Source organism: Canis lupus, chromosome 15, assembly GCF_003254725.2.
Source record: "Canis lupus dingo isolate Sandy chromosome 15, ASM325472v2, whole genome shotgun sequence".
NCBI lineage: Eukaryota > Metazoa > Chordata > Mammalia > Carnivora > Canidae > Canis > Canis lupus.
Genome location: NC_064257.1, coordinates 13,330,974 through 13,357,127, shown reverse-complemented (window position 1 = coordinate 13,357,127; position 26,154 = coordinate 13,330,974). Strand labels below are relative to the sequence as shown.

The 26,154-nt window shown below is 35.6% G+C and overlaps 1 protein-coding gene across 2 annotated transcripts in view; it reads left to right on the top strand.

Moving 5' to 3' along the window:
• Positions 1–25,373, top strand: part of CMPK1 (cytidine/uridine monophosphate kinase 1) — a 31,995-nt gene extending 6,622 nt beyond the window's left edge. The window contains exons 1-6 of one of the 2 annotated variants that reach the window (XM_025420168.3): positions 15,905–15,989; positions 17,415–17,561; positions 21,331–21,483; positions 22,748–22,824; positions 23,070–23,166; positions 24,285–25,373. In XM_025420168.3, coding sequence (XP_025275953.1) covers positions 15,915–15,989; positions 17,415–17,561; positions 21,331–21,483; positions 22,748–22,824; positions 23,070–23,166; positions 24,285–24,326 — 591 coding nt within the window. In that variant the 5' untranslated portion in view covers positions 15,905–15,914 and the 3' untranslated portion in view covers positions 24,327–25,373. Of the gene's footprint in view, positions 1–15,904; positions 15,990–17,414; positions 17,562–21,330; positions 21,484–22,747; positions 22,825–23,069; positions 23,167–24,284 lie in introns of those variants that run through there. The other variant, XM_025420167.3, reaches the window with a different exon arrangement.
• Positions 25,374–26,154: the final 781 nt, after the last annotated feature.

The following is a 26,154-nucleotide window of genomic DNA, read 5'->3' as shown; positions in this document are numbered from 1 at the left end:
GGTCGTGGGGCCCTCTGATTTATAGCCAGTTGGTCAGAAGTGCAGGCAATACCTTTGACTTGGGACTGGTCTCTGAAGTGGTGGTGGTGAGGGGGCAGTCTTGTAGGACTGAACCTTTAACCTGTGTAAGCTGGCAATATCTTCTGGGTAGATACTGTCAGAATTGAGTTGAATTCTCAGACACTGCTGGTGTTAGAGAATTATTGCTTTGTGAGGGAATCTGTCCCTCAAGTTAGAATTGGGTCCGGGAACCCCAGAGACTATGTGAATGGGTGGAGAACCTTGAATTTCTGATTTACTTTCATATTTTTAGTGCCCAGCAGGATATCTGGCATAAAAAGATGCTCAGTAAACATGTAAGTAGATTTTGAAGCCATTTAGACCTGGGTGCCTGCCTCTTGGTGAGTTACTTAAATTTTTGCTTTTTAGTTCTACTGAAAATTTGGGATATTAATCTACTTTTCATGGTGTTTATGAGGATTAACCAAAAGAACATATGTAATAAAATGTCTGGCAGAATGCCTAATACATATTATTTGTGTAAGTTAGCACCCCCCCCCCCTTTGCCTACTCTATGCTTATTATCCTTAAATAGTCATGAAGGAAATGCTTAGAGCAGTGAGTCTAAGTAGCCACACTTTGGGTGCATTTTGGTACAAGTAGCTACATTCTTAGTCATTAAACTGAAGAAAAATTGAAAGGATATGAATTAATGTTGAAGAGTCATACCTGTGTATTGTCTATTAGGCAATATGTAGTGTTCAGATTCTATAGTGAGACTGCCTGGGTTTAAATTTCATCCTAATACCTACTGTGTGTGTGTGTGTGTGTGTGTGTGTGTGTGTGTGTGTGTGACCTCAGCCAACTCATTTAATCTCTGCTTAAATTTCCTCATCTGTAAAATGGGAATAATAAAATATAGGAGTGTTGTATAGATTAAATGAGCTAATATATGTAAAGTTCTGAGAGCAGTATCAGACATGTGGTAAACTATATATAAATGTTAGCCTTTTTTTTTAAGGGTTTATTTATTTAATTGAGAGAGTGAGAGCATGAAGTGGGGGAGGAGAGGGAGAAGCAGACTCCCCACTGAGCAGGGAGCCCTATGCAGGGTTTAGTCCCAGGACCATGAGAAGTTGCTCTAATAGTGGGACTTTTAGATCAGGTAAGAGGAGAAGGGTGGACGTGGGGGGATGACTGTCTTATTCTTCATATCATGTTGGCTTGATCACACTGACTTGTTAACCTTAAAGCCAATACTTTTAGCCCAATTGCCTATGAAAACGTACCTGCTCTAACATTTCTATTACTTTAACTTGACAAATCAAGAACATTTTTACAGGCTAAACATGTGATAAGAGCACTTAGAATTTAATAGAGAACAGGTATGAGTGAACATATTGTTTGCCAACAATTTTATGCTGCCTGGTAAATACAACTAACAAAACATTATTACTGGGGATCCCTGGGTGGTGCAGTGGTTTGGCGCCTGCCTTTGGCCCAGGGCGCGATCCTGGAGACCCGGGATCGAATCCCATGTCGGGCTCCCGTGCATGGAGCCTGCTTCTCCCCCTGCCTCTGTCTCTGCCTCTCTCTTTGCTCTCTCTGAATGAATAAATAAGTAAATCTTAAAAAAAAAAAAAAAAAGGTATGTGTAAACTTGCATACCTGGCATAAAAACTATAGAGATATGAAAATCAAGGGATCCCTGGGTGACGCAGCAGTTTGGCGTCTGCCTTTGGCCCAGGGCGCGATCCTGGAGACCCGGGATCGAATCCCATGTGGGGCTCTCGGTGCATGGAGCCTGCTTCTCCCTCTGCCTGTGTCTCTGCCTCTCTCTCTCTCTCTCTCTGTATGACTATCATAAATAAATTAAAAAAAAAATAAAAAAAAAACCCATTATTACTTTGGTAAAGGAAAAAGCATGAGTTGCTACCTACCATTCTCAGAAACTTTCACTTTGAGGGACTGGGTCCTATGAATCATGTTCCATGCCTGGTTTCCATCAGTCTTCTCCAGAAGACCCATAAGTTGGTTTTATTCATCATTAGGATGTATCTTTATCAACAAACAATTAAATATGCTTAACTTGGGGCTACGCAAAAGACTGCTGCCCTGCCTACTTTCTCTTTGGAATTTCTGTGATGTATTCATCACTGGTATGTGCTGTTGGAAAGTATTATGTTTAATTTAAAGGATAAGATACACGTTTATAATTATGTATGGTTTGTTTATTTATCTATTTTTTAGATTTTATTTACTTATTCATGAGGGACACAGAGAGAGAGGCAGAGACATAGGCAGAGGGAGAAGTAGGCTCCCTGCTGGGAGCATGAGGTGGGGGGGAGACACTCAATCCCTGTATCACGCTCTGAGTCGAAGGCAGATGCTCAACCACTGAGTCACCTAGGCATCCCAATTATGTATGGTTTAGGTAGATAACATAAATTAGTATTTTCTTGGTGTCTACGGGGAATAGAGACAGCCCAGATGTTTTGATTATGTAATTGGGAATTGACTTAATGGCTGATTTAGGTTTTTAAATAGTAGAATATTTTATTTGCTACTTACTTAGTAATTATTAGATGAGGCAAGTGGAAATGGTAACAATCTCAGAAGTGGTGGTGGTCTCAAAGGCAAGAGTGAAACAAGGATGGTCAAAATCTGACTGAATGGTAGTTAGGTCAAATATGCCTGGCTCTTTGTGTATGGATAAAGTTCTCTTCATCCATATGGTAGGATACAACCAAATGATAAAGTATATCAAGTTGGAGTTTCCTATTTATTTATTTATTTATTTATTTATTTATTTATTTATTTTTTGGAGTTTCCTTTTTAATTTCTACCAGCAGATTCTATTATTTAAAGGCATTAAGTAGCTTGATGGCAAAAGACTGTCTCTCTGTGTCTGTCACTGAGGAATTGCCCCAGATGCCCACTGTGGATTAATAGTCAGGAGACTTGGGTTCAGGTGCTTTTTTTCCTCTCCACTAACTGGCAAGGCAGTTTATCTCAATGTTCTCTTTTGTAAAAGGAGATGGATAGAAGTAGGTGGTCTTGCCAACCCTGAAACAAATATGTATCCCAAGACTTTAGTGATCCATGTGTAGTCACACTCAGAGGTAAATTATCCAGTCCCTCTGAATAGGTATACCTTCTGTGCCATTTGTGTTGTATGAATTATGAGCACCAAGCAATTGTGTTTAATAAATTCCCATGTATTTTATGTTTACATAGATCTTTAGGCTGATAACAAAGAATGTATAAGGTGGGAAAAGAAATAGCTTTCTGAAATAGAATTGTGTATGTATGTATTTTTAAAATTACAAATATGTAAGAAATGGGATATTAGGACCAACTTTCTTACAAGAAAGCATGGAATTAGAAAGCATCTAGACTTTGGAGTCAGACATTGGTTTTAATCTCTGTCTACCACCTACAGTTATTTTCACTAACTTCTATGATTCTGTATGCCGACCTCACTGAGTTGTTAGGAAGGTGAAATGAGATGATGCTTCTATAACATTTGGCTGAGTACGTGACACTTATTTTAGAAAAGATCTATAAGAAAGAAATAAAAAAATAATTTGGATAAAAATAGTTTTGGAAAGCATTATATTCTTTGTTTGCTATAACATAGGAAGTGATTGCTCACTGATCAGTTTATAAATTTTAGAAAATCTAGTATGGTATTTTAGAGTCTATGGAATATGAAAGATCTTTCTACTTAGAGAAAATATTTGGAGTTAGTTTACATTTAGAATTCCTAGAAAGGGTGGTGGATTTAAGGAAGTTTATAGTATAAATGCTATTTATATTGAAAATAGATTATTAGATGCCAAATGGAGCTAATGACCTAATGATGGGTTAAGTGTCGAGCTAATGCTGTATATATATATATATATGTGTGTGTGTATATATATATGTGTATATATATACACATACACACACAGAGATACACACACACACACCTTAACGGTCCTGTTATTAAAGATGTGCATGCTTTTTATTTTGGTTACTTTTTTATTATGCAAGTAGTATAGACACATTACACAAAATTTAGAAAATATAGATACATAAAAAGAAGAGTATAGGGGCGCCTGGATGGCTCACTCAGGCATCTGACCGCCTCAGGTCGTGATCTCAGGGTCCTGGGCTGATCTCAGGATCCTTGAGCTTCCCACGCAGGGGGCAATCTGCCTGTCTCCCCTCCCCCTTCCCTTCCTTCCTGCTTGTGCTCTCTCTCCTCTCTCTCTCTCAAATAAATAAAATCTTTAAAAGGAAAAAAGTATAAAAATTACCAATAATCTTACCATCCAGAGAAAGCTACCATCAATCAGTATTTTGGGGCATACATATTCTTCCGGACATCTTTTTTTTAGTAGGCTCGTGCTATTATAAGTGAAAACAGGTTTCCTGCTTTTTTCACTTATAATATTATAAACATATTACCATATTAATAAATATACTTTTACCATGTAATCTATTTAATAATATACCATGTAGATTAGATACATTACATAATTAATTAATTCCCTGTTGTGGAAATTTTGTTGTTTGTGATTTTTCAGAAATTGTATTGTTTCTTCAAAAAATAACTTCATTGAAATGTAATTCACCTACCAAACAATTCACCCATTTGAAATGTATAATTCAGTGGCTTTGGGATATTACATTGTTAATTTTTTAAAATTGTGGTAAAATACAACTAAGATTTCTCATTTTAACCAGCTTAAATGTACAGTTGAGCAGTGTTAATCGCATTCACCATGTTGTACAGCCATCACCACTTTTCTAAAACTTACTTGATATAGAAACAGAAACTGTGCCATTTAGCGTTAAGTCCCTATTCCTCTCTTTTTCAGTCCCTGGTAACCTCTGATCTACTTTCTCCCTTAATGAATTTGCCTATTTTGTATTCTTCATACAAGTGGAATCACAATATTTGTCTTGTTGTGTTTGGCTTATTTCACTTTAGCATACTGTTTTCAAGGTTTGTACACATTAGCATGTCAGTACTGTATTCCTTTTTATGGCTGACTGATGTTTCATAGTTTGTACATATCACATTTTGTTTTTCCATTTATCTGTTGTGGGACAAGGGTTGCTTCTCTACCTTTTGGCTATTGTGAATCATACTGCAATGAACATTGACATACAAGCATCTGTTTGAGTCTCTGTTTTGAATTCTTTTGGGTGTGTAGCTAGGAATGTAATTGCTGGGTCCTATGATAATTCTGTTTAACTTGTTGAGGAACTGCCAAACTTTTCCGCAGTGGCTATACTGTTTTTACATTCCCATCGGCAATGCATAAGGGTTCCAATTTCTTCACATCCTTACCAACACTTAATTATTTTTGGTTTGTTTAATTATAACCATCCTAGTACTGTGAAGTGGTATCTCATTGTGGCTATGATCTGCATTTCCCTCATGACTAGCATGAACATCTTTCATGGACTTGTTGATCACTTGTATATCTTTGAAGAGATGTCTATTCAAGTCCCTGACCCATTTTTTAATTGAGTTATCTTTTTGTTGTTCAGTTATAGGAGTTCTTTATTCTAGATATTAAGCCTTTGTCAGATAGATTATGTGCACACATGTTATATTTAACCTTTTGAGGAACTGCTTGACTTTCTCATAGTGGCCGCACCACTTTAACCTTCCTACCTTCAGGGTATAAGGGTTCTAATTTCTTGATGTACTGGCCAACACTTCTTATCTGTTTTTTTCTTTCTTTTTTTTAAATAGCTATTCCAGTGGGCGTGAAGTGGTATCTTACTATGATTTTGATTTGTATTTCCCTGGTGACTAGTGATGTTGAGCAACTTTCCCACTTTCAAGCTTTCAAGCTTACTGGTCACTTGAATATCTTTGGAAAAATGTGTATTTGGATCCTTTGTCCTTTGATGTTATTGTTTTTTCTTTCTTTTTTTCCTAGAATATTGCATTTTAAAAATTACCTTTTTGTATTGGGTTATCTTTTTTATTATTGAGTTATAAAGTTGTTTACATATTTTAGATACAAATCCTTTATCCAGCTATATGATTTGCAAATATTTTCTCCCATCCTGTGGGTTGTCTTCTCATTTTTTTGATAGTATCCTTGGAAGCACAGTAGTTCTTAATTTTGATGAGGCCTTACGACTTGCACATTAGGCTTTCTATTGCCTATGATGCAGAGATTAAAAAACTGATAAGTTTTAAAAAGAGGGTAACTGGTAAGTATATGTCTTACACCTGTAACTGAGAGTAGAGGGTGGAGGAGAGAGAGGAGGAGAGAGAGTGGTGGATGGAAAGAAAGAGTGAGAGTAACAGATTCTTAACTACTTTCTTGACTGATTGTAAGGCATAGTTGATGCCACGGTAAGTCAGACTACTGGGCTGGGTGAGAGAAGTTGCCCATTTTGCAGAATGGTTTCCAGCATTCTTCCTGTTGTATAGTCATGGCAGGAAAGAAAATTTGCCATAAAATTCCCCATACATTTACCACTTTTTCCTGTATATGAAGAAATGAAGCTCTAATCAAGAACTGGGAGTCCCTTATATTTTGCTCTACATTATAGAAATGGGTATAGTTCTCTGTGGCCAACATTGAATTCCAGGCTGGGCTAGGATTTGATTTTGATGGCTGTGCTATCAAAAATGTGTATTCTTAGACTGACTTTGATTGATTGTTGATGCACAATGTTATATTAGTTTCAGGTGTACATAGTGATTCAGGATCTCTGAAGGTTATGCTATGCTCATGGCAAGTGTAGCTACCATCTGTCACTATATGATGCCATTACATTATTATTGACACATTTCCCTATATTGTATCTTCTGTTTTCATACCTTATTCATTCCATAACTAGAAGCCTGTATCCCCCACTTCCCATCACCCATTTTGCTCATCCCCCATCCCTCTGGCAAGCATCAGTTTATTCTCTGTATTTGAAGATCTGATTCTGCTTTTTGTTTATTCATTCGTTTTGTGGACTTTAATTTTAAATTGAGCAAAATGTAATGAAACTAAATTTTATACACCCCAAATTTAAAAATATGTACTATCTTTTACAGCCAAATAAATAATGGTTTTGCTCACACTTTCTTCTATTTGTACAGGTTGGTGGACTAAAATGAAGATGATTCTTTGTTAAAGTTAAGCAAGATTAATTATGTCAGAAAATGCAATTGAAAGAGGTTGCTTGGCACAGTAAAGTTCTGAAAGTGCTCCAAAGGGTTATTCTGTAGACTAGAGGTAGTACAAGTATATTGTCTTTGCCATGAAGGTGTCATTTCCAGAACAACTTGCTTATAATTTTGAATTCTAGTTTCTAAAGTGGGGCTTCATTGAAATATGTTTCCTTTTAAACCTTTGCTGCTGTGCCTTTTGGATTCTCTCAACTGAGTGTTGTCTCTAAATTTCCATCTGTTTCTAGGCTATAAAACTGGACTGTTTTCTGTCTCCTTCTATAACTCTTGACTTCATGCCCATGTAGTATGTTTTTGTGTTGCTATATTATACTTTTGTTTCTCTTTTGTTTAAGAAATGGATCACTTTCCAGAGAAAGTTTTATTCAGACATTTGAATTGGTTTTTGCTATCCTCTACAATGATTTAGTTTTAAATTTTAAAAGTTTTTGATTGTACAGGTACTGTTTCCCTTTCTTCTTGAAATTACATGTTTTTTTATATAGGGATTTTATCCTTAATGTGAGGCTATTTTGAATTTCATCTTGCTGTTTTCTTAGGATTTTATATATACATATGTATACACATATATATGTACATTTTCTTTTTAGATTTTTATTTCTAAGTAATCTCTACCCAACATGGAGCTCAAATTTATAACCCCGAGATCAGGAGTTCCATGCTCCACCAACTGAGCTAGCCAGACACCCAAGGATTTTATATTAATAAAACATTTAAATGAATATTAATTTTTCTTTGTGGTATTTGCCATTAGAGATGTGTGGATAGTATACATGCTTTAGATAAAAGCATATAAAATTAAAACTTTAAAAAGTTAATATGTGTGCGTGTACATTATAAAAGATTCAAACATTTTGAAAGTACATAAAGTAAAAGTGAAAGTTCTCCTTAACTTCAGGGTACTCCTTATATAATCACTTATTAATTTTTGTATGTGTGCCTTTCTGGTCCTTATTTTTTTAAAAATGTAAATTCCATGCCCAACCTGGGGCTTGAACTCACGATTCTGAGATCATGAGTAGCTCACTCTATCAACTGAGCCAGCCAAACAACCCTCTGGTCCTTTTTTGACATGTCTATACACAGATATAATGCATGTGCACATATGTGCATACATGTTGCCTATTTTGTGACTTGTATTTTTTTGTTTAGCAGTGTATCTTGGATAGCTTTCCATATAGATAGTCTACTTCATTTGTAATAAATACAATGATCTGTGTAGCCACTTGTATTTTGGTGAACATTTCTATTTTGTTTACAAATGATGCTGCTGTGAACATTCATATACAGAACGTCTGTGTGTATGTGTGACTGTTTCAGTAGTACAGCTCTTACAGACGGAAGTACTGAGCCAGAGGATGTGCAAACTTAAATTCTGATAGATTCTGCTACATTGCCCTTTAAAAACGCTGAACCAATTCACACTCCCACAAAGTATGAGGATGCCGGTTTTCCCTCACCTGCACCTCCATTCTTGCCATAGCCAGATAGAGCAGTCTTTTTTTTTATTTTACCAATCTGATGAATAGAAAATGGAATCACATTGTTTTAATTTGCATTTTCATGATTACCAGTGAAATTGAGCATCTGTTCTTTACTTCTTTTCTGTCAATTGTTTATTTTTATCCTTTGTCCATTTCTGTATTGAAGTTTTTTTATTTGTTAGTATGATCTCTTTATGTACAGTCTGTATTACCCCCTTTCACCTTTGTATGGTTAAGAACATTTTCTTCTAGGCCCTTGTTATTTGATTATATTTATGATATCTTTCTTTGTTCTGAGGTTTTTATTATTTATGTGGTCAAACATAAATCTTAGCTGACTTGGTTCTTTTTTTTATTTTGATTTTTTAAAAGATTTTATTTATTTATTCTTGAGAGACAGAGAGAGGCAGAGACATAGGCAGAGGGAGAAGGAGGTTCCCTGTGGAGAGCCTGATGTGGGACTCAATCCCAGGACCCTGGGATCACTACCCGAGCCAGAAATGCAATAGTGGTGCACATTATTTTTCTCTAATACTGTCATAGGGTTTTTGTTTTAGTTTTACATATAGTTTGATGTAGGAATCTGATTTAATTTTTTCCCAGGTGGGTAACTAGTTGCACAAGTATCATTTAATAGATAATCTTTTCCTCTTTGATTTTTAATTTCATTTAAATTTATTTAAACTTTTTTTTTTTTTTTTTTTTTTTTTAAGTAATCTCTATGCCCAATGTGGTGCTCAAACTCACGACCATAAGATCAAGTTGTATGCTCTACTGACTGAGCCAGCCAGGTACTCCTCTTACTGATTTTTAAATGCTAAGTGTATTACTTATTGAGTTCCCATTTACACTTGGGTCTGTTTCTGGACTGTTGACTTTCATTGTTCTGTTTGCCTATTTTTATACTAGTGTCCTACTGTTTTAATTATTATAATTTTATAATATTTAATGCCACATGGTAAGACAAGTTCCCACTTCTAGTTGTTAAAATTATTTTCAGGTTTGGCCATTCTCCTTTCACATTTATACTGTCTGATAGGGATCCCTGGATGGCGCAGCGGTTTAGCGCCTGCCTTTGGCCCAGGGCGCGATCCTGGAGACCCGGGATCGGGTCCCACGTTGGGCTCCCGGTGCATGGAGCCTGCTTCTCCCTCTGCCTGTGTCTCTGCCTCTCTCTCTCTCTCTCTATCATAAAATATATATATATATATACATATATATATATACACACACACACACAGATAAACTTGAGAATCAGTTCATTAATTAAAAAATTAATTCCAATTGAATTTTGATTGAAGTTGCAATAAATTCAGATTAACTTGTGGAATTTTAAAATATTTACAGTATTGCATCTTTCTATTCAGGAACACGGACAGAATGCCTTCTTTTTACTTATTTTTTTAAAATATTTATTTTTTTAAGTAAACTCTGCCCATTGTGGGGCTTGAGCTTATGACCCCGCGATCAAGAATCATACTCCCTTCCGGTTGAGTCAGCCAGATGCCAGTGTTTTTTTTTTATGATAGTGGTTTTAAGGATTTCTAATTTCTTTATATAATTTTTGTACATTAGTCTTAGGTATAATCCTAAATTTGTTTTTATTGCTGTTTTGAATAAGACCTTTTAAAATGTATATTTTCTAATTAGTCATTGCTAGTTGATTGGTAAGATATTGATCTATTTGTTTATAAGCAAGATAAATTCCTGTTGGTTCTCATAAATTTTTAAATGTATTCAAATACATCTCTGATGCCAATTTTTGGAGCCTCTGCCTTTGAGACTATTTGCATAGTGGGTTGGATTGTCATTTGTTATACTATACTTGCTCTGTAGTTATTTATTGACTTTGCTCCTTTCTTGTGTACATTTGTATGCTGTTGAGCCGGTTTGGTAGATCTTTTCCTTAATTGGTATGTAATTTGTAGGTTAGCCGCTGATTATTTTGGCCTTTGCTTCAGGAATAACCTGAATATGTTTGTCTAGCTTCTCCCTGAAGTTAGCAGGTCTCATAGTAGGTCTTAAATCCAGCAGTATAGACCATGTTTTTAGAAGTATGTTCTTAAGGAGTTGCCTCTAGTTGTAATAGCTAATATCGATACTTTGCTGTAGCTGATGCATAGTATAGATATTATTTCTGATAGTATAGATATTCTGTTTATAAATGAAGAAGCTGAGATCTAAGAAAGGTAACATAAATTTTCCAGTGTCACACAGGGTTGTGAACAGAGTTCAGTTTTAAGACTTGATCCCTTAACTTTTACAAACGTTCAGTTTTCTGAGGATGTGATTTCATGCAAGGTTCTGTGTTCTTGTGGTTCTTGCTGAATTCTATTTCTCTAAGTGTATTTCTCCGTTAGTTCGATAATTTTGCAGATACTTAAAATGCTATGCTTGTATACATTACTGAATTCAGAATTTGGTATCCTTTGCGCATTTTACTCAAGAGTTGATTCGTAAATCCAAATACATGCTAGCTGTTACAGAGAACCTGAGCTATTAAAATGTTGTGGCTCTTTTGTGATGAGGCTTTTTACAAATTGTAGTCTCTAGCATTTTTGTCTCTTAGGGTGACTTTGTTATTTTTGGTATTCTTTAGGTAAATGATATTCTGATTTTAATGTTACTTGCTTTTTAAAAAATAAGAAACAAGTACAACTAGGTCTGCTTACTATTTTAAAAACCTCTCTTTTCTAAGGTGAAATAGAGGCAAGGGTCTTTATCTGAGTGGTTTGATACATGTCCTCCAAGTGTTCTCACAGGAAATGAATTAACTGAACTCTAGGCTCTTAGGCCACCTGCAACAATACTTGGGTTGTAGTGATATGAGTGTGTAGCTTGTAGGCCTTACAGTGTACGAACTGATCATTCAATTAACAAGATCAGAGAATGTTTCCTAACATTAACAAGACCTCTGTGCCTGTCCATTAATGTTGGAAGTTTTCAAATTATTGCTTCTGAGCTTCTGGAATCTCAAGAGGTTTCTGGGCCTAGTCTTCATCTTTGACCATTTTCCATTCCTTTCTAATGTAAGGAGTACAGATTGATTAAGAATGAGTGAGATGAATTAAAAGAGAAATACTGGAAATGACCAACTGGAATGAAGTTGAAGTGTGAAAATTCCAATTTACAGTTGCTATAAGGGCCATTTGGTATGTAAATCAGGTACTCACATCCTCCGTTATCTGAGAGCCTTCTGCAAACTGTTGGAGGAATATACAGGATTACACAAGTGGGCAGAGAGTATTGGGTGGTTTCTAACTCACCTTTGCTTTGTTTTATTTATTGTTCTTTTTGCCCCACCTCTGAAGAATCAGCCTCTTCCCCAAGCAGATGGTGCTGGTAAAGACTGAATTCCTTAAGAAAAGTTAATGCAAGTATAAAGAATTGCCTTATTATTTAATAGTAGGCTCTGGTCACTTTCTATATGTAGGTCACTGTTACATCCTGTTTACCTCTCCTGAAATGTTACCTGGCACTTCATAGATACTCCCTAATGTCTAAATGTAAATAAATAAATATTTATGGATTCAGAATAAATTCCAAGTATTGCCTGAATTTAGGTTTTCTTATATGAAGAGCAAAACATTGAGGAAAATGTTTAATGTTATAATTGTGTGCAGTTGAATGGATTATATCCCTCTTCTTTTCAAAATATAAATTTTTAAAATATCACTCTTTAATTAGAAAAAAGCACATTTCATGTTAATTTAAAATCTGTCTGCTAAAGCTTTTTGCTTAAGAAAAGGTTTAGCTCTGTTGTAACTTCCATAGCTTATAGTTAATATGTAGATTTGCAATTAAATAGGCATGGTGAAATGCAGTGCATATATTTGAAAATACAGTGAGAACAAACTAAAAATGAGATTGGAAATCCACTAAGCAACTTAAGTTAGCTATTACACTCAACTTTTCTCACACTGGATAATCTTTTGTTTTTCTTTTAATACTGATCTTTCTTTAATGCTGATTATAGAAAATACCCTTTTTCAAACTTCCTGTGGATGAAACTGGAGGGAACCTTAAATATTTGACCAGTTTTCAGCATCTGAGCACCGTGTAGTGGTTTTTACCTTCAAAATAATGTAAGTTCCCGAAGACTGGTGGATTCTGTTCTTGGAAGGTCCTTACCAGACATCTCATTTAGAGTAATTGGAAAAAGTTCTATTGGAAATGCCTTTGAAGTGAATGGTAGGCTTTTATAAAATGTTGCTGGGAGGCTGTAGACTCTAAAGCTGTTGTTTGCAACAAGCACCAGACTGGTGAATCTGGATGACTTTGGATAGTCCTTGCAGCATTTCTGGGTATTCTGTTGGCGCATTGTTGACAGTATATAACCAAAATTTAGATTTTAGGGTTCATTAATCTTTAGGGAATGCAAAATAAACTTAGTCTTAAATGCTTCATAGATACATCCACTATTTTAAAGGACATTCAATAATTTTAATGCACACAGTTGCATTAAAAATCTATTTATACTTAATATATCTGCTATGTGTCCTTTCTTATGAAGCTCAGAAGCAGCCCCATATACTTTCTAATTGCCACACTAACTAGAGGAGGTATCCAGCAGCTGGATCTCTACTCGCTTCCAAGGACTTGCCATTTATGCATCATTTTTACCTTGAACTCTTTTATGAGGTTGTTGTTTTGTTTTTGGTTGTTTTTATTGATTTTGTTCACATAGAACCACATTACTTAAATTAAGAAAGAAGGAAAGACGATTGCTGATAAGTGAGAGAAGTCCCATCAAGATGACTAGAGATTTAATACTATAAAATAGTCAACAGTCGCCTAGTTGTAGTAAAAATCGAGTGCCATTCTATCCTTATTGAGAACATGGTGCTTTTTTTCTCCCTCCAGATTTTAGTATGTGGTTTATAAAAATTGATTGAGTTGTTTTTCAGTTTCTCAACGGAGAAAATGAAAGTAAAAAGCTCAGACCATTACTCTAAATGAATTTTTATACATTTGTCACTTGAAAACTATTTTTAGTTGAATGGTAGCTTGTAATTGTATTTATTGTAGTTTATAGTATTTATAACCTGCTGTGGTTTTGAATGTTGCTCTTAAGATCGCAGTTAGTGACCCACTAGGTTTTAATTGCTAGGAAATTTCAGAGAATGTGAAAAAGTTTTGGTTAAGCCTGGGGAATAGCCATTCTTGCTTTCCTCAAAATTGGCATCAGTGACTATTTAATGACAACAGAATGCTTTAAAAACATGCTGCCTAAAGTCTAGCTGTTATTAAAATACCATAATAGCTAGTGTGTAAGTAATAGTTGCTTTTTTGTTGTAGAAACTCTGTGGTAAGAGGAAAGCTTCAGCAAAATCCTTAAAAATATAGTATAAAAAAGCAGTAAATAGAGGATTTTTAAAAATGGGATATGGATGAGAAAGAGGAAGACACATGTTTAGATCTGACATGGTTACAGTTATTTAAATTCCTTGTTTCCTTTGACTTTGCAGTTAAGGTTGTTTTCTTTCTTTTTGACAAAGTGTGTGTAATTATTTTTTAAAATATCATTTGTATACCTCTACAGTTTACAACTAGTGTCTCTTTTAAAAAAGTGATATGCCAAAACCCATTTTAATGCAATATAAAGCTTGGAAATTTGAGCACTTCAATGTCAGGAAACCAACACCGTATGTACTAATTTCTAAATTACTAGCTGGGCTTCTAAATGTATGTTGTTCATGCAGCAGAGGCAATTCGTACAGAGCAGTCTGTGTGGTTGGTGCTTCACTAAGCATTTGCCATTGTTTAGTACTGTTTGTCTTTACATTTATTCAATATTACCATATGCTATAATCTCTAGACCAGATGAGAACATCCAGCAAGCATAGACTTCCAAGCAGGAAACAAAATAAGTTGTAGGAAATGGAGCTGCTATAAAATTTTATGGACACTAGTTGCAAAATGCTTTTTGAAAATTGTAATAGTAAGTGGGAGAGTGGGTCACGCCTCATTTTTTATAGTCTTTTCTACACCCATCTTTCAGAAGTTTCCTTATGCTTGGTGATCAAAGTAGGCATTTAAAAATGGTGTGGTGTGGAAATAATTTTAGAATAACAGTTTAAATAATTAAACATTTTGTATTCCATTTTCTGTAAGCGATGGGAGGGTTTTTTTTTTTTAAGACTATTTCAACAACTAAATCCACTTTTGATTATTCTAATGGAAGGGGCTATATGACTAAGAGACACAAGTGACACTGTAATTTTGTTTATTCTCATCCAACTTTATGCCCAGTTTTAGTCAGCAAGTAAACTATTTAGAGTTTGTTTTCCTTTGCTGACTACCTTACTGCTAGCTTACTTTTAGCTAACGATGTTTAGAAATAGAAAAAGGGGTAAGGAATATATGCCTTCTGCATCTAAAAAAAGAAGACTCACCATAATCTGGGTAATTGAGAATTTTTATGAACTGTGCAATTGAAACATTCTACTTTAAAAGGGAGATGGGAATGTGGGCTTCCTCAAATCTTTTTTTTTTTTTTTAAATTATTTATTTATTTATTTATGATAGTCACACAGAGAGAGAGAGAGGCAGAGACATAGGCAGAGGGAGAAGCAGGCTCCATGCACCAGGAGCCCGACGTGGGATTCGATCCCGGGTCTCCAGGATCGCGCCCTGGGCCAAAGGCAGGCGCTAAACCGCTGCGCCACCCAGGGATCCCAAGGCTTCCTCAAATCTTAATGTTGAAATTAAAGATAAATTTAAGATATTAAATATTTATTATATACCTAAATATGAATGAGATAAACCCATTTAGGAAGTTTTTAAAATTTGGGGTGAGATGATTGTTGTAACTGAAAATTGAATATAGTTCTGAGTGCACTGATATTTGAGAATAAAAGTGTATTTTTTAAAATATTAAGTGTTTTTTTATTTACTTATTTATTAAAAAAATTTTTAAAAGATTTTATTTGAGAGAGAGTATACTAGCAAGTGGGGAGAGGGGCAAAGCGAGAGGGAGAAGCAGACTCCCCACTGAGCATGGAGCTCCACTTGGCGGGGTAGTCTTGCAACTTTGAGATCATGACGAGGTGAAATCAGGAGTCCTTGGCTTACCTGACTGAGACACCCAGGCACCCCAGAAACGTTTTAAAAATAGATTTTATAGTTCTTTTGATAAATGGAATGTGTATGTTCATGATGAGGAAAAAGCTTTTCATTATTCAGAATTATTTCTTAGATCTGCATTGTTTTCTCATTCTAGTCATGGGAAAATGGCAGCGCAACACTACAGCATCTTATCTGACTTAGTCAGCTATTACCCTATACCCCGACCTAATGCATCATTTGTAAGTCCTACATAATAATGATCATCACAATCATAATAATATACTACTCACCTTTCATAGGCTATTCATATCTATTATTTCATTTAAGCCCTTTGGTCTTTCCATGAAAACCATTAAAGTGAGTGTATATTCGTGTGTGTGTGTGTGTGTGTGTGTGTGTGTGTGTGTATAGTATAAAAACGGTATATATACATATAATATAAAAAATGCTTCTTGATTGTTTAAGATAAGTATCATCATAATGGCAAAGAGGTAATTGAGGACTTCTACTATGTGTCAGGCTCTTTGGTAGGAAACTTACACACGTTATCTCATTTAGTCATCACCACTAACTTTTATAAAATAGGTCTCTGTATTCCTATTTTATGATGAGACCTCTAGTTGCAACTAGAGGAAGAGAAGATGGACTTTTAAGAGGGGTAAGGAAGGTACTGGTCTAGGTAGAGAGACAGTGATACTTGAAAACACTATTTGGTTATGTGACCACTCTCCAGAAAGTGGTCAGGAAAGTTAATTTATTTTTTTAAGATTTTATTTATTTATTCATGAAAGACAGAGAGAGAGAGAGAGAGAGGCAGAGACACAGGTAGAGGGAGAAGTAGGCTCCATGCAGGGAGCCTGACGTGAGACTCTATCCTGGCACTCCAGGATCACGCCCTGGGCCAAAGGCAGGCGCTAAACCGCTGAGCCACCCAGGGATCCCAGGAAAGTTAATTTTGTGGAGGAGGTTGGACTTGTGCTATTTACTGAGAAAGGGAACAAACCAGAAAAGGGTTAGTATAAGTGCTGATGAGTTTAGTTAGGATGTCTTAAGTTTAGGGAAGGGAAGCAGAGATCTTACAGAAGGTAGATATAACCAACAGTGGTAAGATTTTTTTCCCCCCTGAACTGTATAGTTTTTTGTTAGGCATTTCTCTAGACATTATTAATGACATTTAAGTTTTGATTGTGTTTATGAAGGATTATAATGAAATGTTTATGCCTTGAATAGTTACATAAATTTTGGGATGATTTCATGGTATGTTACTGTTATAGCTACCATGTCCTACCAGGTTGAGTATGTTTTTTAAGCAAACTTGATTATATGAAATCTCAATTTTTAAAATTATTTTTTAAATATATAAGCAAAGCTTGTTTATTGTAGAAAAATTAGACTAGAAATTAACATGAAGGAAAAAATTGATAGTCCTACTACTGGATTTCATTATTATTTTTAAAATTTATTTATTAGAGAGCAAGGTGGGGGAGGAGCAGAAGGAGAGGGACAAGCAGACTCCAGACTTAGTGCACATCCAGATGCATGGCTCAATCCAAGATTATGATCTGAGCCAAAATCAAGAGCTGGATGCTCAACTGACTGAGTCACCCAGGTGCCCCTGAGTTGAATATATTCTGATTTTTCCTCCTATGTGTTGTTCCTTTCAGAAATATGGCTACACACACCTTTCTGCAGGAGAACTTCTTCGTGATGAAAGGAAGAACCCAGCTTCACAGTATGGTGAACTCATTGAAAAGTACATTAAAGATGGAAAGATTGTGCCAGTTGAGATAACCATCAGTTTGTTAAAGAGGGTAAGGAGTGTGAATGCCAGCCAATTTAAACCAGCATGGAAATGAGAAACTAATTCTATCTTTTCTTTTTCTTTTTTTTAAATTCTACCTTTTCTTTGAGTAATGGAAAAAAATGAGAGTAATAAATTTCTTGCTTGTGGTAGGTGGTCATGCTTTTTGGGAATAGCACTACTGGACATTCTACTTTTACCTGGGAAGAAATTAGACAGTAGCAAGCATTCTCTACCTTGATCTAGGATCAGCTAGCTCAACTTCACATCTACGTACGTGTCCTCAACTCTTCCCCAGTGTGCAGTGTCTCACTTGCATTTCTATTCTTCCTTTTTCTTTTCCTTCCTCCTTCTCCTCCTCCCCCTCACTTTTCCCTTTTCTGTTTTCTTGTAAGCTGTAAGCTTTCTTTCTTCCCTCCCTCCTTTCCTTCCTCTCTTCCCTTTCTCCCTTTTTCCCATGACCCTGCTATTGTTGCTGTTTTCTCAATTTTGATGTTTCCTTTTGTGGTGAATATGTCACCATCTTCAGTATGAAATATGGAGATCAACAGCTAGCAAATTTAAATATGTCTCATCTTAAAAACAGATATCTTGCATGTACATGGTAACTCTCCACTATAGATTTCCAAGACTAGACATTAACAGGTATTTTGACATATAAGAAACAGTAAAGGAGAAATGCAGGAGTGAAAACAGCCAAGAAATAGTTGAAACCTAGTGGAAAAGAGATACATATGAGCACCTGGATGGAATCACAGAAACTTGAGGTGGAAGAGTGGCTCATTTACACACATTCTTACCTTTTGTTTCAGAGATTGGAATAACCTGCTTCCATTTCAGAATATATCCTCTCTCCCTATTCTCTGGATTAAATGCCTTGTCTCCACTTTATCACTCAGTATTGTGAAAAAGTGGTCACATTTTACTTTTTCACGTTCTGCTCTTCAGCCCTCTGTGGTCAGGTTCTACTTCCATCTTCATTGAAACTATTCTTGCTATTGTTAGCAGTGATCTTCCTTATCAAATCTAGGGGATATTTTTCATTATTTTTCTCTTTTTTAAAAAAGAATTTATTTGTTAGAGAGAGCCAGGAGTAGGGGAGGGAGAAGCAGACTCCCCACTGAGCAGGGAGCCCAATATAGGGCTCGGTCCCAGGACCTCAGGATCATGACTTGAGCTGAAGGCAGACACTTAATGGACTCAGCCACTCTCACACCCCTTTGGTCATTTTTCTTATAGTACTTAACTTTATTCACTGTCTTTTTGAAACTTCTTTGTTCTCTGTGACACTGTTTTTCTTGATTCTTTCCTATTTCAATGGCTATTGTTTTTTACATCTCCTTGCAAGTTTCCTAAACCATGATGTTCTCAGGGTTTTATCCATAGTCCTCTTCTCCTTTTATGTATTTCATGCTGGATGGTTTTAGCCATGTCCAAGGCTTTCATTATACTAATAAATGCTAAAATCTATAGCTCTAGACACAACTTTTTTTCTGAACTCCAGACCGATTAGATATCCATCTGAATATTTGGCAACTGTCTCAGTGTATCAGTGTATCATCTAAAATGTAATCACCCGGGCAGTCTGGGTGGCTCAGCAGTTTAGTGCCGCCTTCAGCCCAGGGCCTGATCCTGGAGACCTGGGATCGAGTCCCACGTCGGGCTCCCTGAATGGAGCCTGCTTTTCCCTCTGCCTGTCTGTCTCTCTCTCTCTCTTGAATAAGTAAATAAAAATTTAAAAAATTAAATAAAAAAATGAAATGAAATGAAATGTAATCACCCTTTATCTCCTTTCCTGGTTAATGGTTCTACCATTTGTGCCCAAATCTGAAATCTCGGAGCCAGCCATCTTGTATTTTCCACTTCTTCAATTTCCCAAATTCAGTGAACAAACCTTTCAATTATCTTCCTCTTAACTGTCTTTGATATAGTCTTTTTTTTCTCCTTTACCACTGTCACCTTAGTTCAGATCCTCTTTTCCTTACCTTGACCATCACTAGAGCCTCCTCATGAATCTTTTTGCCTTTAATCCATGCTTACCCCTTCTAATTCATCCTTCATGTTGCAATCAGGGTGATTTTTTTTTTTTTTAGAGCTAGAGAGTGAGTGTGAGCAGGGGAGTGGGGCAGAGCAGGAGGGAGAGAGAGAATCTCAAGCAGACTGCAGAGCCCATCACAAAGCCTGTCACACGGCTCCATCTCACAAACCTGAGATCACGACCTGAGCTGAAATCCAGAGTCCATGCTCAACAGACTGAGCCACCCAAGCACCCTAGTCAGGGTGATTTTTTTCCAGAAGGTGATATAAGCATATTTGCTTAAAATTCCTTAGCAATCCTTTGTTGCTTCCAGAATAAAGAGCAGTTCCTTAGTGTGGTGTAATAAGTTCTTCATTAATCTTACCCCTACCTACTTTCTAGTCCTATCTTTCACCACTCTGTGTGTGTCTTAATATTCAGTTTTCTCAGCTTACTTCAGATTCATTAAAATTGTTATGCTTTCTCATTTCTGAGCCTTTATATATCCAGTTTACATCATCTGGAGTACCTTGACTCCCATCTGCTTGCCACTTTGCTATTTAGGACTTAGCTCCACTGCCATTTCTCTGATAAAGCTCTCTTGGGCAGTTTCCCTGGTAATTTGTGCTTTATTTTGTTGTCTTATCATTGCATCTTTTCCTATGTCCTCATAGAACTTAGCACATTTACTTACATGTAATTGTTACCTGCTGAACCGTGAGCCTCCCAAGAGCCATGTTACTGTTCATGTTCCCTGGTAATTAGGCCTTGAATAAATGTATGTTGAGTGAGTAGCACACCTCTTCAGATATCTTCCTCTGTCATAATCAGGGTAGAAATGCTGTAGCAGGGGCTCAAAAATATTCTGTGAAAGTTTTGTATTACTAGAGGATATTGGAGAAGCAAATGCTGGGATAAAGCCAACTTTTAGATAAAGGAATTAGAGGACCTGACAGCCTTTGTTCTTCGTGAGAAACAAGGAGCAGTTTGAGCACTGAGGGGACTGGATGTTGATGTGCTTTGGAATAGAGGTTGCTCCAGAATTGGTCAGAGTTCTGCATCAGTGCATACCCCATGGTGGCTGGCAGTGGTGAAGATTTGGAAACTAGGGACCTGCACCTCCCATTCACATATTTCAACATTCCGGTCTCAGACTTTGGCTAGGAATGGTGAAGCATGCTACTCTTGCTGTCTTCCTTGCTTGTATTCTTTCCTCTGCTACCTGTGTTTTGGGGTAGCCAGTGGCATTTAAAATTTAATTAGCTTCAGTCAAAAATGTATTAACTTTTATGCTAATAATTAATGCTTGCAGTCTCTTTATATTTGTCCAAAGCTTTGTGCAATTGGACTTGAATTATTGCGGAGAATCTGAATGCCTGCAGAAGCAGCATACTTCTTCCTATAGCAAAATGACTTGGGAGGGGAGAGGGGAAGGCAAGATGGGGTCTCTAGTAGCTGGAGCAAAGGTACTGGTTAATGCTTATTTTTTTTTCTTTCTGCTATTCATAACTTTGTGAATGTATATGTGAAAGTAATAAATGCTTACTGTAAAAAATTTAGAAACTGCAGAAAAAAACATTGTATGTGTATGTATATGTATATTGGATTATTTCCTTTAAGTCTTTTTTCTTCTATGCGCCCTCCACTCTTTACTGATGATTTAAGGAATAATAATAATAACAAAATACTTATATCTCCCTCACCCGGCTTAAGAAATTGGATTTCGTTAATGTGTTGAACCTGAATCTTCCTTTTCTTTTAGGAAATGGATCAGACAATGGCTGCCAATGCTCAGAAGAATAAATTCTTGATTGATGGGTTTCCAAGAAATCAAGACAACCTTCAAGGTTGGAATAAGACCATGGATGGGAAAGCAGATGTGTCTTTTGTTCTGTTTTTTGACTGTAATAATGAGGTAATGAAAACCTTCATCTGCTCATGGTCTTTAAGCAACTGATGGTCACTATTAGAGAAAAACAAAGTGACTTTTATATTTACATTTTATATTGGCAACAATATTACTTGAACTGGCAAATTGGATGGATGGAACAGCACTATCTTGAGGCTGCACTACTAAAAACTATTTGGCATCAGCAATCTTGTGGGCCTGAAATTTGCTTTATTTTCAAAATAACAAGTATTTGTTTTTTTAAAGGCTTTATTTATTCATGAGAGACAGAGAGAGAGGCAGAGACATAGGTTCAGGGAGAAGAAGGCTCCCTGCGGGGAGAAAAAAGTTTGAAGAGATTACAAAGAACCCGACATTAAAACTAAAAAAGAAACATGTAAGATAGCTTGGTTGGTTTGGGAAAAAAAAGTTTAATTTTTCTTCTAAGAGTGAAATGATCTTGAGAAAAGCAGGAAAGCCTTTTTTCTTCCTGGTACTTCTAATAACATACCCAGACATACCTTTAAATAACTAAATGAATTTCTCAGAATCATTTAATTAGAAGGCCTGACTGTTTGACAGCTGTAATATAACTTCATTAAATTAATGCCAACAGCCTGAAAGAATAAGAATCTAAAGTACTGCCTTGAAGGAAGTTGGCTATTCTTGGGTTGAATTGCAAATGTGCCTCTGGTGGAGAGACTTACTGCAGCCTTTGAGTTGTTTTAAAATGTAACTCTTTTTCCAACTCCCAAAAATATGTTTTCACTTATTCTTCAAAGTTAACTTTAGAATGTTACCGCAGCTTTATAACTAAGGAATGTTTATTCACGATTAATAAGGGATACTTTATTCAAATGCAAATATGTTGACTCTTAAATATTTGGATATTTATGGAATTATCAAAAAGTAAGCAAAATGGAACAAAGTTTGAGGCATGTAATTCATACCTAATAAGTTAATAATATATCCTAGATGGAAGCATACACATACAGATCTTCTTTTTATTGCGGTTTTAAAAAAAAGTACACAGGAAAAACTGAGTCATGAATGAATTCTTATTATGCTCTGTACTTATTTAACCTAGTTTATATAAAGTGAACCACATGTTTAAATTTAAAAGGACTTTGCATGTTGATTAATGAATTAGACAAATTAGTTTTAATGTCGGGTTCTTTGTAATCTCTTCAAACTTTTTTCTCTTTTCAGGTTAAAAGAATGGCAAATGTGAACAGCAAATTCACATTTTTTTTTTTTTTGTAACGACTGTTTTATTTATTTCTCTTTTTAGATCTGTATTGAACGATGTCTTGAGAGGGGAAAGAGCAGTGGTAGAAGTGATGACAACAGAGAGAGCTTGGAAAAGAGGTACTTTGCAGAATTTACACATTGCCACCTCAGACTCAGTTTGGAACTTGAGGAGCAGATTAAATACCTGCCTCAATTTGCCCAGAAAAAGAAAATGGGATGCTTAAATATGTAAAATGTCTGGTCTAAGAAGATGATAAGGGAGTCGGTTGGGTTGGATCTGGGTTGTGCTCTGAGCAGTCCTATAACCTGGGGAAGAATGAGGGAGTACTTAGAATCTTGAGCATTATTTGCTGCTTTTGCAGAATTCAGACCTATCTTCAATCAACAAAGCCAATTATTGACTTATATGAAGAAATGGGGAAAGTCAAGAAAATAGATGCCTCTAAGTCTGTTGACGAGGTGAGTATCCCTAGCTTGCCTTAAAAGTCAAGTAAAAATGTGATTTAGTGGGGGCGGTGGGGTAGGTAGGCAGGAGACAAAGAGAAATGGCAGATTAGTTTGTTTGCTTTTAAAGACCCCGGAGACAAAATGGAAAATGAGATTTTTTTTCTCCATTTTGAATAACATCTAAAATAGATTTTACAACTTGAGACTTGTTCTTCACAAGAAGTGGATGGTTTATTAATTCCAAACCTCTTTTTTCAAGCACTGGAAAATTGGCATTTTGAGAACTGTGATTTGGACCATGTTCATTTTTAAAAATATCTAATGTGAATGGGGCCCCTCAAGGGCCCCAGGCTGCTTCCAACTTATCATCACAGAGCACAGAGCTCCAGGGGAGTAGGTCTTCCAGACCTAGCTCTTCTCACCTCCTCCAAAAATCCATAATTTCTAAACTGCTATGCAAGCCCTCAGTGCCCAGCAGCTTTTTCTGGTGTCTCTTAATCCAACTCCTCTCGCCTTGACTCCCTGAGTCTTTCTTTCTGGACCTTTCTTGTTTATCACATAATTCTAGGTTTATTTTTTTATTTTTTTTATTTTTTTAAGATTTTATGTATTTATTTGAGAGAGATAGTGAGCATGAGCAGGGGAGAAAGAGAGAGGGACAGGGAGAAGCAGACTCTTGCTGAGCAGGGAGTGACCCCAAGACTCTAGGATCATGATCTGAGCTGAGGGCAGATGTTTAACCAACTGAGCCCCAGTTCTATTGGTTTTTTATCCATTACTCCTTCCCATAGAGGTGAGGTGATACATCAGGGAACTTAGTGCTTTAGAATCAAAAGTAGAAAAATAAGCTACTTCAGTTTACATTTTATCAAATAATTGCTACTGATCAAGAAGTTTGTTTTGTCCTGAAACCACTAATAAAATTGAATGTATGTTGTTCACAATTATGTATTTATGATATTATATGCCATTGTGTAAAGTAAAACAGATAAAACCAAGGAATTACAGTATTTTTTTAATGATACATCTTGAAAATTTATTTAAAAAATTGACCTTTTAGCAGGAACTTAGCCATATAGTGTTTTAATAATACCTGCTTTTAAAATTACTATTATTTTTGTCCTTTACAGGTTTTTGATGAAGTTGTGAAGATTTTTGACAAAGAAGGCTAACTCTAAACCTGAAAGGAAACTCAAAATCATGCTTGAATATTGCTTTGATAGCTGCTATTACAACCCCTTTTTAAGGCAATTTTAATCTTTCATAATTACATCTCAATTAATGGCTGGAAAGAATATAGTAAGACAAATTAAATTTTTTATCTTAGATTTTTTTGGTTATAGGAGTAGAGAGTAAATTCGGGTCTAATTTTATCTTAGCTATGGTGCTCACCAAACAAAGAAGGATATCAGCTAGTTCTTTGTTTTTACTCAAAAAGCATATCCCTTTTATAGTTTGTGCCTTCTGTGAGCAAAACTTTTTAGTATGTGTGTATATCCCTTTAATAATTACAACATGTTAGGATTAGGGATTCCCCACTTCCTCGTTTTCTTGCAGGTTTTAAATTTCCAACCTGTTAAGTGAATTTGTGGACCAAATTCCAAAGGAACTTTTTGTGTAGTCGGTTCTTGCAAAATGTGTTTGGTAAACAAACTCATAAAAAGAATTCCTAGAAGTGTTTTAGTATTTATCAAATAACTGACCATTTCCTACAGAAAAGTAAGAAAACTTAGGCTTTGCTTTATTACAACTTATACAAAGTTGTGTGACAGGGCATCTTCTTTGCTTCCAGGGATTGGGTTGGGGTCACTGGGGGTTCAGAGCCTGGCAGAGTTGTCAGCTTTATTCTGACATAAGTCTGAGGGTAAGAGGCAAGGATCACATCTAATGACATGTGTTCCTATGCTCTATTATATAGTGTTATTAATGATTAAACTGATCTTAACAGAATTCCTAGCAGTGGAACCTTGAAGTGCATGTATTAGGTTTATGGTAAATGATTTGGTTAGCATTTTAGTAACACTTCATTCAGAGTGTTTTTGTTTGTTTTTTAGACTAAATGTAGGGTTGGTATGAAGTAAAAAACATCTAGTGGTTAATTTCCCATTCGTGTTTTATTTTCTTGAATCCTTTTTTTTTTTCAGTTATTTGTTTAAGGAGATTTAAAAATCATTGCACTTTGGTCAGAAAAATAATAAATATATCTTATAAATGTTTGATTTCCTTCTTGGCTACTTTTATTTAGTATATTCTTTTTAGGCATCATGTTGAAGCATTGAAAGGCACAGAATTAAAAAAAAAAAAAAAAAGGTTATAGAGTCCAAAGGAATTTTCCCTTAAATCCATTCTTCCTTTAAAAAAATCTCTGAGAAATTTGTTTTCCCCTTTCTTATCTTTTTCTGCCATTACTAATGCAGAGTGATTTCCAAGGTTCTTAATGTGAAATTTATTAAAATGTTTCTCATTTTTAGCACTTATGCTATTTGGTATACAGGATTAAGTCAGGTAAGGAATTTTGTCTTTGTGTAATTAGATTTTATATTTAAAGTCTTTGGGAATAGGAGCACCTGGCTGGCTCAGTGGTAGAGCATGCGTGATTCTTGATCTTATGGTCCTGAGTGCAAGCTCTACTTTGGACATAGCGTTTACTTTAAAAAAAAAAAAAAAAAAAAAAAGTAGTAGTATAAGGTCATTGGGAATAGTGAAGGCAATTTATGGTTGTTTTACATTATAATAGGTTTATTTCTTTGTGTATTATGAAATTATTAATGATACATTTTTCAACATACTTGCCATTAGGAAACAAAGGATCTGTAAGTAATCTAAAATATTAGCACCAAAATTTGTATTGAGATTATTTTGGTTTCTTGGAAGGGATTGTAATGAATTCTTTTCTAGTGATTTAGTCCATACAGTACAGAGGGACTTTGCTGGTGGTTTAATCAAACAACTGCAGTGTGAAGCAAAAATAAAGACTAAGGGTTTTTTTTTTTTAATTTT